Source organism: Mesoplodon mirus (assembly GCF_964341445.2).
Source record: "Mesoplodon mirus genome assembly, chromosome: 18".
NCBI classification, from domain to species: Eukaryota; Metazoa; Chordata; class Mammalia; order Artiodactyla; family Ziphiidae; genus Mesoplodon; species Mesoplodon mirus.
Window position 1 is genome coordinate 45,442,095 of NC_138994.1, and position 17,394 is coordinate 45,459,488.

Consider the following 17,394-nt stretch of genomic DNA (forward strand, 5'->3'; position numbering starts at 1 on the left):
GTGTGGGAGCCGTATCTGGGTCTCCCTGAGTGGTCATGCCTGAGGGCAGGTGGCTGACCACATACCCCTTGGAGGCCCCTTTCTCCTGCGTGTTGGTGGCGTGCATTGGTGGGGGGATGTGGGCAGCACTGGAGGCTTCAGGGGTCACGGACGGGGCAGGCCAGAGTGCCTTCTATCCGAAGGTTGAGGACCGTGAGTGCCACGTTTGTAGCAAAGCCAGTCTCCAGTAGGTGACAACAGCAGCCAGCGTCAATTGAGAACATGCCGTGGGCCAGGTCGCGTGCTCAGCACTAAACGTTTTTACCTTGTTGCGTCTCCATGACAACTCGGGGAGCTCAGGGTTAGCATTCTTCTGATTCCAGGCTCGGAGAATTGGGTTCCTTCCCCAAGCGACAGAGCTGCGATTTGAACGCGAGCCATCTGGCGTCTCAGCCCACGTGCAGCTCTGGCTGTTATATTCTGCGGCCTCCCAAGGAGGGAAAGCGTGTGTTCACGCACACGCATGTACACCCTCGTCTTCCGTCCCTTTGCTGCACCACTGGGAAGTGACACGCACGGTGCCGGGGGGGGGGTAGTGGAACAGAGAGCTTACGATCACTTAACGGTGATCACTTGAAAGCAGGGGTGACCGTCAGATCACAGTAGGGCTCGTTTTTCTGCCTCGATGTTGGGGACAGGCTTCACAGCCAGGACATATGTTCTGGTTCTCTGGTAAAAGACTCGGCTCTTCAAGCGAAAGGACTACGTCTGGCTGCTCCCCTCAGCCCTTATTTTTCTTTTCTGCCACAGCTCTTAGCAGCCATCTTCCTTCTGCCCTCCCCACTCTGGCTCTTGGTTATATATAGTCCCTGTCACCTTGGGGGCCAGAGGAATGCTGAGACTAGGCAGGGGGCTGATACGGCCTCCAAGACACAGAGTGACTCTCCTCCCAAAGCACCAGGCACAGTGCTTGCCATCCCCACATCAGCCAAAATGGATTTTACCGGCTCCTTCCAAACTTTGGGTGACATCTTGCGTCTACTCTGTCATCCGATTCCTACCACCACCCCCTGGCTTCCTCTCGACTTCAGCCCCCAGCTGGTGGCCAGCGCTCTGTAAAGTGAGAGGGCCCCTGGTCGAGGCAACAGCCCTCTGTTTAAGAAGCACACTTTCCACTGGGGCGTGGAATTGTCAAAACCGGCCCCCCGAGGACACGTGGCAGCAGTGCGCCGCCTCGTCACCCGACCACACTTCCCCGCAGACCAAGCAGTGACAGAGCACGGTGGCCAGGGTCCCCCTGCCCTGGCAGGTCCTTCCTCTCCAGCTCGCCTTTTCTACACCCCACAATAAGTCCCCTTTCTGTTTCCACTTGTCATTACATCACCCTTCATTCCAGCAAACTCTCGTCATGTGTTATTTCTAAGCTTACATATTACTAACATTCAAGGATGGCAGTTTCCTGATGCCATGTAGGAAGGCACCTTAATCTCACCCGCAATAGGTTTCCAGATGCCACCGTGGGATGGCCGGTTCCTGGAAAGTATTAGTACCCCCTCCCCCGTGTGCTCCTGGAAGCTGAGGGAGAGGAGGGTATGCCTTTGAGGCCCCCCTTAGCCTGTACGACAGGAAGAGGTGGGCTGTGTTCCTCTTTATAGCACTTAACCCCTTCTAGCTTTGGGGTTTCATCTGTCTTCACCTGCTGCGCCCCCGACACACACACACACACACACACACACTCTCCCTCTCCCCTCCCCCTCCCCCTCCCTCTCTCACACACACACAAATAGCAACTCAATGAAGGCAGGAACTTCTGTCTGTTTTGTTCATTGCTGTATCCCCAGTGCCTGGTACCCTGCACATGTTCCATCAATGTTTGTTAAATAAATCAGAAGCCGAGAGAGAGAGAACTCCGAGGACATCGGCATCGTTTCTGCTTTCCTAACCAAATCGGGAGTAGGGACCATCTGTTTCATTTGCGGATTAAACACTGATGGAGCCGGCTCCATGTGTAATGTGTATAAAGGATACACATGCCCAGCAACAGTAATGGTGGCACAGGTGGCTCTTGTTAGGACTGTGGTGGCCGGAACAATGTGTGCTCGCCCGGGACCTGCTGGATCCAGATGGCCCATGGGCCCTACATGATGTGTCTGGGGAGGAGGGGTCCCCAAGGGGGAGGCTCTGAACACCTAGTTCTCCCCATCCACGGTGTTCTTTCTTGTTAGCCTTGTTTACAGCAGGGGCTCTCCTGCCCTGATCTTTGCTCTAAGTACCTCTTGCCCGAGAACTTGAGGGCAGCTTTTCTTCACTCTGATTCCTCAAGACATCTCTAGCAAATCAGAGAATACTTGCAAGATAATAGGATATGTGACTGTGAAAGAGAAGAGTTTGGTCTCTTAATGGTGACAGCTGTTTCAGGTGGGACCTCGGCCCATTCAGAGTAAGGTTCTAGATGCAGCACAAGACGGTAGGCTCCCAGGAGCTATGCCTTTACACCGTCCTTTCAACGCTCAGCCAGTAAGGTGAAATTGTTCTCGTGTGACTGATACTTTTACAAATAATTAGAGACAAACAGTTGTTTTTGCTGATGGTGTCTTTACTGAAAGATCTTGGTTACAAGTAAGAGGAAATGACTGGCTCATTTAGGTTAAAGAACATGTAATTTATTTGAATGACGTTGGGTTACTTGCAAGAATCTAAGGGATGATGGGGCCAACCAAGTCTCAGGAAGAGTCGGAAGATGGGCAGGCCTGGGACCTTCCAGCCAGAGTTGGTAGAGTGCCCCTCTGGAGCGTCCCCTTGACTGTGGCTGAACCCCAACTCTGTCAGTCCAAAATCACAAAATTCCTGGAGAAGAAAGCCTGGTTCGCTTCACTGGCTCCACCGCTAGACCCACCAGCTGTGTCTGTAGGAGCAAGTTGAACAGACATGGCCACTGCTTCCTCCCCTGCCAATATGTTCCTTTGAGGTTTGAGACTCAGACACTCAGTTCAGATCTACCACCAAGTAGCCTTTGCATCTTGGTCAAATGATTTGCTTTAAACAAAACACAACAGATGGGTAAGCATTTGATGTATTGAGAAAGCGTCCTCCTGATGGCCGTCCCTCCCTGCCTTTCTCTACCTGAGTTAGAAGTTCAGCAGCAGCACCTTCCTGTCACCTTGCCCGTTGTCCCTAATAGATGCCAGGTGATGTTTCCCAGTTCATAGGGCCCAAATGAAGGTGTTTGCAACGGTGAATCCATAGCCTGACTGGAGCCATCCAGAAATCTTCTGATACTTCATCAAGAGGGAATTGTCAAAACGAGGTATCCATAACCGAGCTCCTGACTATGTTTTCAGAGACACTTGAATTTCTGCCAGACTCTAGCCAGATTCACATTCCCAGGGGTAACAGTGCAGCACAGTGAGAGGATATTGCTTAGCAAATGTTGATGCGCCAGAGAATTGGCATTAAATTATTGACTTGACAACTCATAATAAGCTGCTTTGGATTGCTGATATGAAGGATTATCTATTTACAGTTGAATCCTGTTGAATTATGGCAATTGCCGGGCTGAACTTATTCCGGGGACAGGAAATGAATAACACTTTAAGAAACAAAGATGGGACCTAGAAACTAGTCATCACCTTCTGTGCAGGAAGCAACAGTAATGGCTGAGTTTTTACAAAGCCCCTCCAGGGAACGGTGTCTTCTGCGGGGGTTTTTTGTTTTGTTTTGGGGAGGCAGGGGTGGGTCGATTTTCTGCCTTTCTCATGAGACCGGGAGACCCGTAAAGAGAGGACATGTATCTTTGCCCTGTCGGACCTGACCCGCAGTAAGGACTCAGTAGATGGTGTTGCGTTTGGTTCTGATGTGGGTAAATCTAACTCGCTTGGGCAGTGCCCTCTGCCAGGGCACTTGACCAGCAAGTCTGACCCCTCCATTGGGACCTGATTTGCCCCGGGCCAGGGAGATGAGCTCTCAGGTCCTCACGCTGGGTCTCCGTGAGCCGAGTGTCAGCCTTATCACTCCCATGGCTGTGACAGGGCCACCTGACGCCCAGCAAGGCCCTCATTCCTGGAGCCCAGACCCCGGGAGCCCGCCTTTCGCTAGGCCTCCATCCGGCTCCTCTGCCCTGTCTCTGCAGTCCTAATTCTTTTTAATTTCCTGTTTCTAGGCAAATCCTTCTCCCCTCCTCCCCACACCTCCTCTCCGGTCACCCTCCCTGCTTCCTGCTGAGAACCGCGCTGCCTCTGGCCCCCAGATGTGTCTCTGCACTGCTCTCCTCTCCCCAGTCAGCTTCCTACTCTTCAGAGTTGCTTCTTGTCGAGTTTTTCTATTTACACAAAGCAGGATCTCCTGTCCGCATTGAAATGGGGTGCCCACCTGGGGCCTGGGGGCGGATGAGCGCTCCCCACGGGGCCTGGGCCCTCAGAGGACAGGGGTGAGATGCCAGCGCCAGGAGGGTGCCTCTCCCCTTCCCATGTCACCTCAGCACAAATCCAGCCCAGGCACACCCAGGGGCACCAGGTTCATCTCTCCAAAAACTCACTTTGGAGAAGACCCCAGCTCTCACCCTCAGGAAGCTGGCACTTTCCAGAATGGAGGCAGTGTCAGCACCCATGTGTGCCAGGCCCTTGGCCAGGGAACGTCACGTAACCCTCCCGCAGCCTGGGGACACGTGTGTCGGCCCTGTGGACGTGGAACACAGAGGCATCGAGCGGCCAGCTCGCACGGGCCAGCGAGGGGCCGGGCTGAGGTCGGCAAGTCCTCCCCATGCCCTGCGCTGTGTGCATAGGCTGTGACCTTGTCGAAAGGCAGAGACACAAACGCCGTCACAGACACATTCCGTTGGCGTGACATAAAGCCGCGGGAAAGTTAAGATCTGTGTAATTCCAGTTTTCTTTGTTTTCAGTCAGAACCAAAACATAGGCACATCCTAGGCATGATCTTTGCCTTCTGATGTATTTCTCTGAGGGGTTGTGCCATCACGGCTGGGTCACAAGCCCTGACTTTCCCCCTCACGCGGTAGGACCTCCGAGGGCCCCCAGGTTGCCTCCTCCCACCCTGATGCTCCATCCCAGCCGGTCCTGTGGCTGCTCCCACCCTCACGGGCTCTCATTCACCCCGAGCCCCGACTTTCTCACCCAGAAACTGGGGGAAATTGTTGTTCTACCAGCTCATTGCCCAATGGTGAGAATAATATTGGGATCTGAGCACTCTAAAACTTTCAGAGCGGGCTTCCCTGGTGGCACAGTGGTTGGGGGTCTGCCTACCGATGCAGGGGACACGGGTTCGTGCCTCAGTCCGGGAAGATCCCACATGCCGCGGAGCGGCTGGGCCTGTGAGCCATGGCCGCTGAGCCTGTACGTCCGGAGCCTGTGCTCCACAACGGGAGAGGCCACAATGGTGAGAGGCCCGCGTACCGCCAAAAAAAAACAACAACAAAAAACCCTCTCAGAGCACACGCACCCCGTGGCAGGACAGGAGCTCTGACTTGTGTACTTCCTGCCATGCTGTCATTTTCATCATCGTTATCATCATTTGTGCCCCCACAGCTAGAGTGCCCAGGCTCCCCGGCCCCCGAGTCCCGCTCTGCCCATCCCACCGCATGGCAGGATGTTTCCTGATGCCGGGCACGTCCTTGGAGCTCCCTTGGGCCCCCTGCACACCGTCTGGGTCCCCCTTTGGGCATGCTTTCACCGTCTCCCTCTGCTGCCGGCAACCCTGTCCTCAGCGCACGCCCTTGCCCTGCCCCTCCTCAAAGGCGTTTCACGTTCCACTTTCCTGTGGCTTCTCTCGCCTGGTGCCCACAGCCAGTGTTTGCCCGGCACAGCCGCCCTTTGGCTAATAATCGACACAGATGCTGCCAGATACTCGCGTCCCACCTTTCCTGGATGCCCGTCATCGCCCCCGGGCCTCGGCTAGAATTGGGCTGGTTCTCAGCTAAATGCCACCCAGGCATTCCCCTGTGTCTGCCCCGCTTCCTTCTCTTCTGGAACGAATGGCATTTTATTTCTGTTGTTAAGCCAGGAGGCCAGCTTGCTCATCTGACGCACACGAGGCACCAGTCGTGGGCCGTGGGTTGTACAAGGAGTCAGGATCACTGTCATCACAGCCGCCATTTATGGAGTGCCAGTTATGATCTAGAAGTTTTATGTACTTCATTTTATTGAATCATCACAGCAGGCTTAGGAAGTTGATATTTTTAGGCTTGTTCTACAGATGGTGGAACCGAACTCAGAGTTAAGGAACTTTCCCGACGTTTCATAGCTAGAAAGTGGACATGTTTGAAGTCAGGTCTCCCTGAGTCCCCAAACCCGTGCCCCTTCCACCACATCAGACTGCATGGTGCCTGCTTTTGTTTTGTTTTGTTTTGTTTTTTGCGGTACGTGGGCCTCTCACTGTCGTGGCCTCTCCCGTTGCGGAGCACAGGCTCCGGACGCGCAGGCTCAGCGGCCGTGGCTCACGGGCCCAGCCGCTCCGCAGCATGTGGGATCCTCCCAGACCGGGGCACGCACCCGTGTCCCCTGCATTGGCAGGCGGACTCTCAACCACTGTGCCACCAGGGAAGCCCCAGTGCCTGCTTTTGGAGATCCTGTGACCTAAGGAAGAAGCGTGAATAATTAAGATAAGAATTGAAAGATGGAGGCCAGTCATTGGAAAGCAGTGGCCTGGCTGTGAGCGCCTCTCTGACCCCAGGGCAGCGAGGTCTCTGTGGGTGGAGAGGTCTCTGTGGAGGAAGTGGACTCCGCCCAGGGGTGGGGTGCGAAAGGGATGAGGGTGCAAGCAGAGAGGGCAGGAGGATGAGGAGGATGGGTGGAAGGTCTGTTGAGGGGATGGGGGAGCCCGCTGGAGCCGCAGAGGAAGGTTTACCCACCAGCGGAGAAAGGAGAGCCTGGCGGGGTGGGTTGAGTGCCAGATAAGAAAAGAACCCGATTCAGCAAATCAGAGATGACTTTTGCCACAGTATTTTGATGAAAGCACAGTTTGGGGAAAATTCAAATGTGGAACTGTGGTGTGAAATAGATTCACGAGCAGGGAGAGAACAGAGGCTGGTCTCCGCACGGTGTCTGTGCAAACGCAGGCCCCCAGCCCAGCCAAGTCGCCAGGTGGGCTGGAGGAAGGCGGCTCGTGCCCGCACCCCACGGCCGACTAGACGCAGACACAGCTCCCAAGCGGGCAGGTGTGGGCCGAGGGGTGAGTTCAAGGGGAACTGCCATTCTTCAGCCCTTCAATTTAAAGTCAGAATGTCAATATGTTCACCGTCTCTGCACGGCCTCTACTCTTTTCTTAGCTTATTTGCCTAGTAACGGGATTAAAGGGAACATTTACATGAACTTTTGAAAGCCAATATTCCAGTTTTGTCTTTTCTTCTGCTATTCCCTCCCTCAACTCAGGAGCCTGCTGCAGAAAAATCTGTTTGATCAGTGAGAACCCACTGGTTAATACATAAGCAAATGTCACCTATTGGTGGGCACAACTGGGGGGGAAAAAACAGCTCCAGGAGTCTTTCATAAATGTCCTCTGTGGGTCTTTAGAGGCTGTGTGAGAGCTGTTTGTGGGCCCTGATGCTTCCAGTATGAAGAACAAAGCAGACAATAGGAGGATATACAGTTTGGTTCCAAACAACCAACCACAGCTGGCAGCCAGTATGGCTTTCCTTGTGATGAGCAAAAACCAGATAAAAAGGCTTCGATAAAATGGCCTTTGTATCCCCCTCCCTCCCTCCACCTCGCCCCTGCATCCCCCCTCCTCCCCTCCCTCCCCCTTCCCTCCCTCCCCCTGCTCTCCCCTCCATCCCCCACTCCTCTCCCCTCCCTCCCCCTGCTCTCCCCTCCATCCCCCACTCCTCTCCCCTCCATCCCCCCTCCTCCCCTCCCTCCCCCCTGCTCTCCCCTCCAACCCCCACTCCTCTCCCTCCCTCCCCTCCCCTCCCTCCCCCTGCTCTCCCCTCCATCCCCCACTCCTCTCCCCTCCATCCCCTCCTCCCCTCCCTCCCCCTCCCTCCTCCTCCCTCCTCCTCCCCTCCCTCCCCCTGCTCTCCTCTCCCTCACCCACTCCTCTCCCCTCCATCCCCCACTCCTCTCCCCTCCATCCCCTCCTCTCCATCCCCCACTCCTCTCCCTTCCATCCCCCGCTCCCCTCCTCCTCCCCTCCTCTCCTCCTCCCCTTCCCCCCTCCCCCCTCCCCCCTCCTCCTCCTCATCATTGAGCACCAGGAGCCGTTACCCACGCTCCGCTGTGGCAGAGGTGTTGGCATCATAGCCTCCGTAATTTGCTGGTTTCCAGTGTTTCACTGGAAAAAATATGGACCATGAATCCCGATGAACAATCTTCCGCAAACACAACACTGTCCCTGAGAGACCGTGTTTCACATCCTTTCTCCGTCTGCAAAGGAGTTTTTCTTACATCTTTTGGTAATTGCCATGAGCTGGACTTGTAAATATTATTAAGTGGTTGAGTAATACTCATCTGGTAAACTGACCAAAGGAAACGGACGGTGTTTTTCCACTCTTGGAACTCTGGCATCCCAGGCCTGCCCCTGAAAGGGGCACTTGGGGATTGGAAGGGAAAATCTGCCCTGCCAGGTGCCAGCAGGCCCCGCGCAGAGCTGAGTGACGTGTGCAGGAAGGCTGCCGGCGTCCGCAGCCTCGCCAGGTGTTTGTGTGCTGGGTTTGGAGGCAAAGAGCATTCATTGTTTCAGAAGTTGGTAGGTTCCCAGAAGTTCCACTGTCTTTCCTGGGTCTGAAATGTCCAACATTTCCTTAGCCGGGGGCGGGGGGGGGAATGGATGACTAGACCCCCTGAGGTTTGAGCCCTCCTGAGGCAAGAGAAAGAAGTTCTCTCCGTCACACACGACGGAATGCTTTTCCTGTTCTTCCCTCCCGTGGCCAGTGGCCATCGGTGGCTTGGTCTCCCTCGTCCCCTAAGCTGGAACCACCTTCCTATATCTGAAGTGTTGGGGGGTCTTCCCTGCCTCTCTCTGTCTTTAAGGAATAGCAACCCCTCTGTGTTTTGCGTGGTGGTGGTGTGGTGGATTTTCTGATGCCTTTTGGTGATACTTACTGAAGTATCTGTAGATGAAACGTGTGGGAGTTGCTTCCAAAATATACACCAGGGACAGGGAGTGGGTGAGGGTATAGATAAAACCAGATTGGCCACGAACCGCCCCCTGTTAAAGCTGAGTGATGAGAGTTTATCACAGTTCCTTAGCCTCTGCCGTCTACTCTTGTATTTGTTTCAATTTTCCCACTATAAAAAGTTGCCCAAAGGAAGAAGGAAAGAAATGGGAAAAGGAAAAAAAAAAAAAAAGAGAGAAGAAACTCTTTATCTCAGTTTTCCAGCCCAAAGACACCTGGGCCTCCCTCCCTCCCTCCCTCCCTCCCTCCCTCCCTCTCTCTCTCTCTCTCTCTCTCTCTCTCTCTCTCTCTCTCTCTCACTCTCACTCTCACTCTCACTCTCTCTCTCTCTCTCTCACTCTCTCTCACTCTGACTCTGATAAACCCCATGCTGTGTCGGGAATCAGGATCCCCCCGAGACGGGCCCCAGGGGTAAGAAAGGGTAAGAGCGTGGCCCGAGGGGTCCGTCCCACCTGGATTCCAATCCCAGCTCTTCCTCTCACCAGCTGTGGGGCATTAGGCAAGAGAGTGAGTTTTCTAGAACTTCAGCTTCCTCATAAAAAAACAGAGACAAGAATTACCTATTGCTGAGACTCTGAGCAAGGCAACCTGGCCCGCTTTGAATAGTCCACGCACGCCGTGGCTTAGCTCTCCCTGGCTTTGAAAAGACCCTTGGTTTCTCTTTCTGAAGCATCCTTCAGAGGGGGGAGACTCCATTCAAGGAAGGTGCTAGAGCTCTGTTCACATTCCAGAAAAGCCCAAGTTCTACTCTTTGACCCAAATGAATCCACAAGGCTGCAGTTGGCTTTGGCTTATCCATGTCACCTGCCTCCTCAGAATGACTTCCTCAGTTGACCCTGGGCGCACCCCAGTGTACTTAAACCTGCTGGAAACCTCCTACCCAGAGGACCCCTGTTTGCTCTGAAAGGGTTTGAAATGTCAGCCTTATCTGTCGTTGATCTCAAAGTCCCACTTTTCATCTTCGGACAGGAAACCAGTTTATCACATATTATCAAGTTACCATCTCTGGTGTCGGCAGGTGAAGCGCGTTTCATTTTTCACAGGTCTTGTGGACCCCGTCGTACCTTTCCTGTGGCACCATTTGTAGAACTCACGGTTTCTGTGGTAGAATAATCAGCGGCTGAAAGAGCAATCACCGTATTGACGATGGTTCCGATAGGCCTCCGCCCTCTGCCCACGCTGCGCTGTGAACCGTCTCCGAAGTGCGGGAGCTTTTCCCCGTCCCCCTGGGGTCTCTGCAGGGTTTGTAATTGGGATTGACCATCTTCTGAAGTTTCTCTTGGACTCCTCAACGCATCTGCCCAGCTCCCCTCTCCCTGCCGCCTGCCTCTTCCGTGTCCTTCTCGTTGGCTCCTGAGGTTCCTTCCAGATACTCAATGCATTTATTGGTTTATAGCAAAAAGAATATCTCGTGCCTCTTTCGTGTGCCAGGCTCTGCTCCAGGCACAGGGGACGTGGTGGTGAACACAGTCCCTGCCATAGACGCTCACGTGCCAGTGGCGGATGCAGATAGTAACTGACTGAGGACCCAAATCGTGGTTTAAGAAGGGTCACTGCGGAGACAGAAGGAACACGGTCCATTGCAGGTCACGAAGGAGTTCCTGGAGCATGGGAAACTGATGCTGAGCTTTGGAGGATGAACAGGGATTAGACTGAGGTGGGCAGGAAAGACAGCACGGGTCCAGGCCGGGAGGCAGGAGGGTGCGGGGCACACCGGAAGAACCGAAGTCAGGATGGCCCGAGCACAGGACACCGTGGGGCTTCAGGGGTAGCAGGGGGCAGAGGACGCAGAGCCTTCAAATGCCATGAGGAGTGGGGATTTTAAGCCGTTGGACGGTTTTGAGCCAGGAAGCAACCTGGTCTGATTTCCATTCCAGCTCAATTGTGGGGAAAGGATTGGGTAAAGGGAGCGGCTGGTTAGTCCTTGCAGCGACCCAAGCAGGAGATGGTGGTGACTCTGATGCCTGAGGCTGCTTCCATCGGACCGCAGGCTCCATGCATAGAAACTCAAACCCGATGTATGGTTTCTCCTTCCCAGCCAGTTACTGCTCCTGATTTCTTTGTCCTGCTTTTCTCATAATCGCCCTGATTTGAAAATTCAGGGCCACTCATATGGGCCTCCCCTTGGGCCATCACAGCCTTGGTCCAGAACCCGGGCCGCACAGGCAGCCTCTCAGCCCCACGCGCCCTCCCAGCCCCAATCCTGGCTGAGCGTCGCCGGCAGGACTTCTTCCTGAGCCACCACTCAGCCTGCCTTCTCCCCTTTCCTCAGAAACGCAGTCCTCCCCCTTGGCTTCAGGATAAGCCTGGGCTCCGTTGGGCCAGCAGTTGCCCCTGACGCTTCACCTTGGTCTGTCTGCTTCCCTCGTTTTCACTGTTTTTTAAGGAAAAAGGTTGCACAATATAAACCTTTCCCCCAGCCAAGAAGCAGTGGGATTCCTGCCCAGGTGGAGCCTTTGGTCAACCTGAAGATGTTTCTGGAGGCAGAAATGAATGAAAAGATGTGTTCTTCTGGCTCTGGCAAGAAGCTGGACTGAGAGAATGTTCATTCAACAGCCACACACACCCCCACCGCCTTACTACAAGCATCTTGAAATGCTAGATGAAATATTACAACACCCCCTAGAGTGGTAACGGATGGCTGAATTTACAAGGAAGAAAGGAAATCCCAGATGAAAGAAATGGAGGGAGAGCCAGAGACCAGCACCTAAGTGACGCCATCCATGGCCACAGTGACATAGAGCAGGGTCGGCAGATTCTGTGAAAGTCCAGCCAGTAAATGCGTTAGGCTTTGCAGACCCCAGACAGTGGGACACATCTCCTTTTTCTTTTTTGACAACCCGTTAAAAATACAAAAACCACTCTTAGCTCATGGGTTATATAAAGCAGGCCACAAGGGACTTCCCTGGTGGCGCAGTGGTTAAGAATCCACCTGCCAATGCAGGGGACGTGGGTTTGAGCCCTGGTCCGGGAAGATCCCACATGCCGCGGAGCCCGTGCGCCACAACTACTGAGCCTGCGTGCCACAACTACTGAAGCCTGCATGCCTAGAGTCCGTGCTCCGCAACAAGAAGCCACTGCAATGAGAAGCCTGAGCACTGTGATGAAGACTAGCCCCCACTCGCTGCAACTAGAGAAGGCCCACGTGCAGCAACGAAGACCCAACGCAGCCCAAAATAAATAAATATTTTTAAAAAAGAGGCACACTTGTGGCAAGGCTAGAGAAAAAAATGGATGCACGAACAGGTGGTGTGAGAAATAAAAAGGACTGAGATACAGCATAGTGTTTAAATTATAGGAGAATATAATGAACAATCTTATACCAGTACTTTTGGACACTCAGAAAAAAATGGGCAATTTCCCAGAAAGATATAATTTAACAAAACTGACTCAGGAAGAAGGAGAAGCAGAATTCCCAATGTGGGGAGCTGTCCAAGTGTGGCCTGAGTGTCAAAAACACCTTGAGCGGCTATTCATTCATTTATTCAACAATTGCGTATTAAGTCTCCACACCAGGCACTGTTGTAGAAAGCTGGCGATGCAGCAATAAATAAAATAATCAGAACTCCACACGCTATGTCCATTCTGTCCAGCAGAACTTTCTATGAAGATGGAGATGTTCTCTGTTGTCTGTCTGATAGGGCAGCCATTGGCCACAGGTGGCTCTTAAGCTCTAGAAGCCTGATGTGGCCAGTGGTTATCTGGTAGCCAATAAGATCAAGAATGTGTTAATGGCTTCCTATAAGAAATAAGCTGCTGAACTCTGGGGACCCTGAGCTTCCCCGAAACAGCTCCTCAGTCTGACGTGGGCAGTCCTGGTGGCCAAACAGCCACGTGACCCTGACTCCCCTGTTACTTGTAGAGCATTTTCACGAGCTTCACCTCACCTCCTCACTCCCCTCTCGGGGCCTTCATTTAGCGAGCACTTGCGCCGTCGTGGCCGGGCCCTGTGTCTGATACGCCACCACCGTGCTGGCCTCCGGGGTGTAGGAAGCACTCATCACCCACCAGGGAAGTCAGCGTGGAAGGCGGTGAGCGTGTCGGGCAAAGGGGCCGAGTCCTCCTGGGCCCTCCCTCTTCATCAGCGTTGCAGGGATGGGCGTGGTGAGTCCAGCCACGTCAGCGGAGGGAGACGGGGCAGGCTTGGCAAGCAGAGCTGGACACAGGGAGCAGACTGGCCAGGAGGGCTGACGCTCTCTCCTTTTGTGGTCCCCAGCCAAGAAGTTGAGGAAGTAAAACTAGAAAATGTTAATATAAAAAAATTTAAAGAAAAAGTCTCTCTCTCAGAATTTTTTACAGAGGGGTGACAAGTATCTTGGGCTCAAGAAGGAAAGCTAAAGCCATGTGGATAGGGGAGAAAATGGATTCTAGAGTCAGTATTTCTTCATAAACACCAAGCCCTTTGCTTTGTCAAGGCCTCATCAATGCAAACAGAAAACGGGGCCGAGCTGCGCACAGAAGCTGGAGCAGGGGGCTGAAAGGGGAGGCCCCAGCAGGTCAGGAACGCGGGCACTTTTCGGGCACAACTCTCGAGGAGGTGAGATGGCAGCTCTCCGGTGTCCCTGGAGCCCCTCCCTTCCGCAGCCTCCAGCCCGCAAAACCAGAGGCCGCTGACAGCCCCCCACACCGGGGCTCCCTGGAGACCTGCATCCACTGTCTCTCGGAAGATACTTCACGGGAGGGGTGACGCTCGTCTGCTGTGAATCCTTACAGGGGGTCTTGTATGCTTCTGTTTTTCAGGGATGATAATGGTGATTGTGTTGCTGCTTGTGGCTATTGTGGTCGTTGCAGTCTGGCCTACTGACTAGTGGCCGTCAAGGGACCACCAGCCGGGACCCCTGCCAGTGATGGAGTCAAGCTCAGCATTCTCTTGGTGCCTGCAAGGCACTCTCAATAAATTCCCCCAAAGCTCTGAACTGCTGACGTGCGTTGCTTCAGCAAAGGCAGATCGTGTGGCAGCTCCAGAGGGCTGCTGGGGTATTGGGCAGTGTGGCCCTTTTGGGTTCTGCCTTGGTCATTGGGCTGCTAGCCCAAGGTCCCTTGGTGGTCACTGCCCTGTGGCTGCTGATGGATTCCAGCCATCCCACAGCGTGCTGGGCACCCTGGGGGGACGAGGCCGAATTCCTAGGCAGCTTGTGACTTCAAGTGTCTAGTCTGCTCGGGGAAGTCACATGCCCATGTGGGAGACCAGTGAACAGCCAAGGCCACGTGTGTCCAAGAGGGAGGAAGGAGTGACACGAAGGAGAGACATGCAGACACGTGTCTCTGGGCAACTGCCGCCCGCCCCACTGCCCAAGTCCCCCCCCAAGGCTCGCCACTCCTACTGGTGAAATAGCTCAGGACTCTAGTTTAGGAACTACCTTCAGACCTAGAAGCATGTTCTTGTTTCCTCCCTCGGTATAGCAAACCCGTCTTCCCAGGCTGAAACTTCCCTATAAGCAGCCGGAATCAAGTCTGATGAATCTGATCAGGCAGGAAGGTACCGTGTAGGGTTCAGAGGAAGGTGTGATTGATTATGCAGGCAGGAGAACATGTACCTTTATTTGGCTCCTAAACTGGCCCTGACAACCTTGTGTGTGTGTGTGTGAGTGTGCACATGCATGATGGCAAGGGCAGACGCGTGGGCTGGGCCTGCGAAGGGTGCCAGGCCCGCAGGAGCGGCGGTGAGTCCGGGTTGGAAGGGGCACAGGGCCAAGCTTCGTGCCCTCCCTCCTGGCCAAGTGGAAGACGGGCTGGGCCAGCGGGCCTTGCTTTGCCCTCCGTGGCTCTAGGGGAAAGAATTGGTGTTGGTGATGAAAACCTAGGGCAGTTTCCAAGCCCAAGATTTCCCTGGAAGAGGAGAGATCGGGCAGCTGGGAGGGGAGTCCTGGGGGGTCTCCTGTGGATTTCCTAGAGACTGTGGGTGGCTGCTCTCCAGAAGGCGTGACCTGACCCATCTCACCGCACCCCCCTCCCCGGGGAGCCGAGATAGACACCAGGAGGACCGCGCTGCAGCCTGGCGACCCGGAGACTCCAGCGCACAGGGAAGACCTGGCTCCAGACCCCAGGCCTCCGTCAGGGGAGTCAGGGCTCTGTGCTCGGTCAGTTGTAAGTCGCCACAAAGGCTGGGTGACCCTATTCCCAGCAGCTCCCCCCTAGAGGGGCCAGGTCACTACCAGGCCACCTGGGCAGCCCCGCTGCCACCTGATGTGTGTGTGGCGGTGACACACGGCGCTCTTCCGGGAGGTGGTCTAGCCCTGGACTCCGCTCCGGCTCAGCCGGGACGGCGCTGCAGTCACAGTCACCCAAATCCGAACAACCTCGCTCCATCCCCAGCGTCGGTGCCTCCCTCCTGCTGCCCGTCCACGCAAGTTGGCTGGGGGCCCAGACCCGGGCCGCTGGGACAGCCACGCGGGCTGTGGCAGGAGAAAGGGGACTCTGGGAATGCTCTGCCCAGAAGGGAAGCTGTCGCCTCTGCTTGCAGCTCCCTGGCCGGACTCACCTGCCCTGCTCAGCGAGAGGACCAGGAGGCACCCAGAAGGTAGAGAGCCTGAACTAGGCAGTGACAGCCCCGGTGACAGCCACGCCCCTCGCCAGCTGTGTGAGTGCTAGCCAGATACCCTTCCCGTGCCTCCGTTTCCTCCTCTAGAAAATGGAGAGAATGCAGCCTCCTGCCTCCGGGGGTGACTGCGAGGGTCGGGTGAGCCAGCACGTGGCAGCACGGAGCACCCCGAGGGCCTCAGCTGACAGCGGGTTCTCCCTCTACCCCAAGCCTACAGCCGCCCCCCGGCCCAGGTGGCCTCCACATCCAGGGCTCGAGGATCCTACCCCCTGCTTCCGACCCGGTGCCCACTGACCTCCAGGGCTGCCAGCACGTGCAGAGCAGGCGAGGCCCTGGGAGCCGTGTTCAGACTGGCGGTGGCCCAGGGACGAGGGCGGGAGCGGGACAGCCATGAGCATGAGACACGCTGTCGGGGGTCGGGTCGGGGAAGCACAGGAGAGAACACGGAGGCAGGCTTGTGTCAGGAACCAAGACGGTGTGCTCCCGAAGGGGCTGGGCCGGGCGGATGGGGGGGCCAGGCGCCTCTGCGCACTAAGGTGCCCTGGGAGGCACTTTCCGCGGCGGCAGGGCGGTTGCTAACGGAGCCCCCAGTGGAAGATCAGGCATCCGCAGAGCACAACGTTCAGTCTTGTGCCAAACCCCGGATCTGTATAAACAGCGTCTCCTTGGAGCCCCTCACTTTGGGGCTCACGGGAGGGGGCACTGGAGGTCTGTTTGACTTTCTCACCTCCCCTTGACTTGCTCAGCATGGAGCCCCGGCAACTCGTGGGGGGTCTTTGAACCAGAGCCACGGCGGCCTGGCTCGGCCACACGGAAAGGCCTTTCCGAGCCAAACACTCAGCCGATGTCCACACACAGCGGCTTCTGTTCTTTTGACTCAGTGGGCTCTAAGCATGGCCCAGCCCTACCTAGCCGGGTGACCTGGACCAGTGACTTCACTTCTCTGGACCCGCAGGCAGGGGAGGGGGTAAGAAGCTGGTCGGGTGAGACCGTGTGGACCTGCCGTCCAGGCCTGGGGTGGTGCCGGGCAGGGAGGCTCTCTCTTTTGGGAGATACCCACCCCACTCTGAACTGAGGGGAAGCCCAAAATTGGCAAGGCATCCCGAGCGGCTGGGATGGGCCACTCGGGAACTGTTGTTGCATCAGGAGCCACCCTGGGGTCATGTGGCATTTTCCAGCTGGATTTGGCCAGGCCTGGTTTCCCCCTTCAATGGCGTCAGGCCCAAGGTCCCAGGCGGCCGGCAGGGCTCTGGATCGGTGGTGTGAGCAGTTAGTGGTACCCCAAGCGTAGGGAAGAGAGGCACGACCCGTCACCTTGGGTGACTTTTTGATGAAAGTAAACTTTATTAAAATAACATCATAAGTACTGTTTAACTGAACTGATGATTAATTATAAGCATTTAAAGTCTGGATACTATATAAAGAAATCCAGATACCTGGTTACGATGGGTACTTTTGTTCCACTGAAACGTCATTATAATTAATAACTGTAACCAAACCTTAGTTTTCATTAGCCCCGGGACACTCCGCTGTGCTCCCGGCAGAGCCCTGGACCCTCCTCGCACGGGGCTGCTGCAGGATTCCCGACCGTCCCTCTGCTCCAAGGACTGTCAGGTTCTGTCCTGATCAGTGTTCTGAGAACCACCAGCCGGCCTGTAGCCGGTACTCCTGCCTCTCCAGTTCCGGGCAAAAGAACCGAGAGTTCTTTGTGTAGATTAGTGAAAAATCATCTTTTACCTAGTTGGGTTTT

General features: G+C 55.1%; 1 protein-coding gene across 3 annotated transcripts in view; it reads left to right on the forward strand.

Annotated features, from left to right (window-relative positions):
• The window catches only part of STX8 (syntaxin 8), a 249,653-nt gene extending 235,634 nt beyond the window's left edge, over window positions 1–14,019 (forward strand). For all 3 annotated transcript variants that reach the window (XM_082605555.1, XM_082605557.1, XM_082605556.1), the window contains one exon: window positions 13,844–14,019. In XM_082605555.1, coding sequence (XP_082461681.1) covers window positions 13,844–13,911 — 68 coding nt within the window. In that variant the 3' untranslated portion in view covers window positions 13,912–14,019. The remainder of the gene's footprint in view (window positions 1–13,843) is intronic.
• The last annotated feature ends 3,375 nt before the right edge of the window (window positions 14,020–17,394 follow it).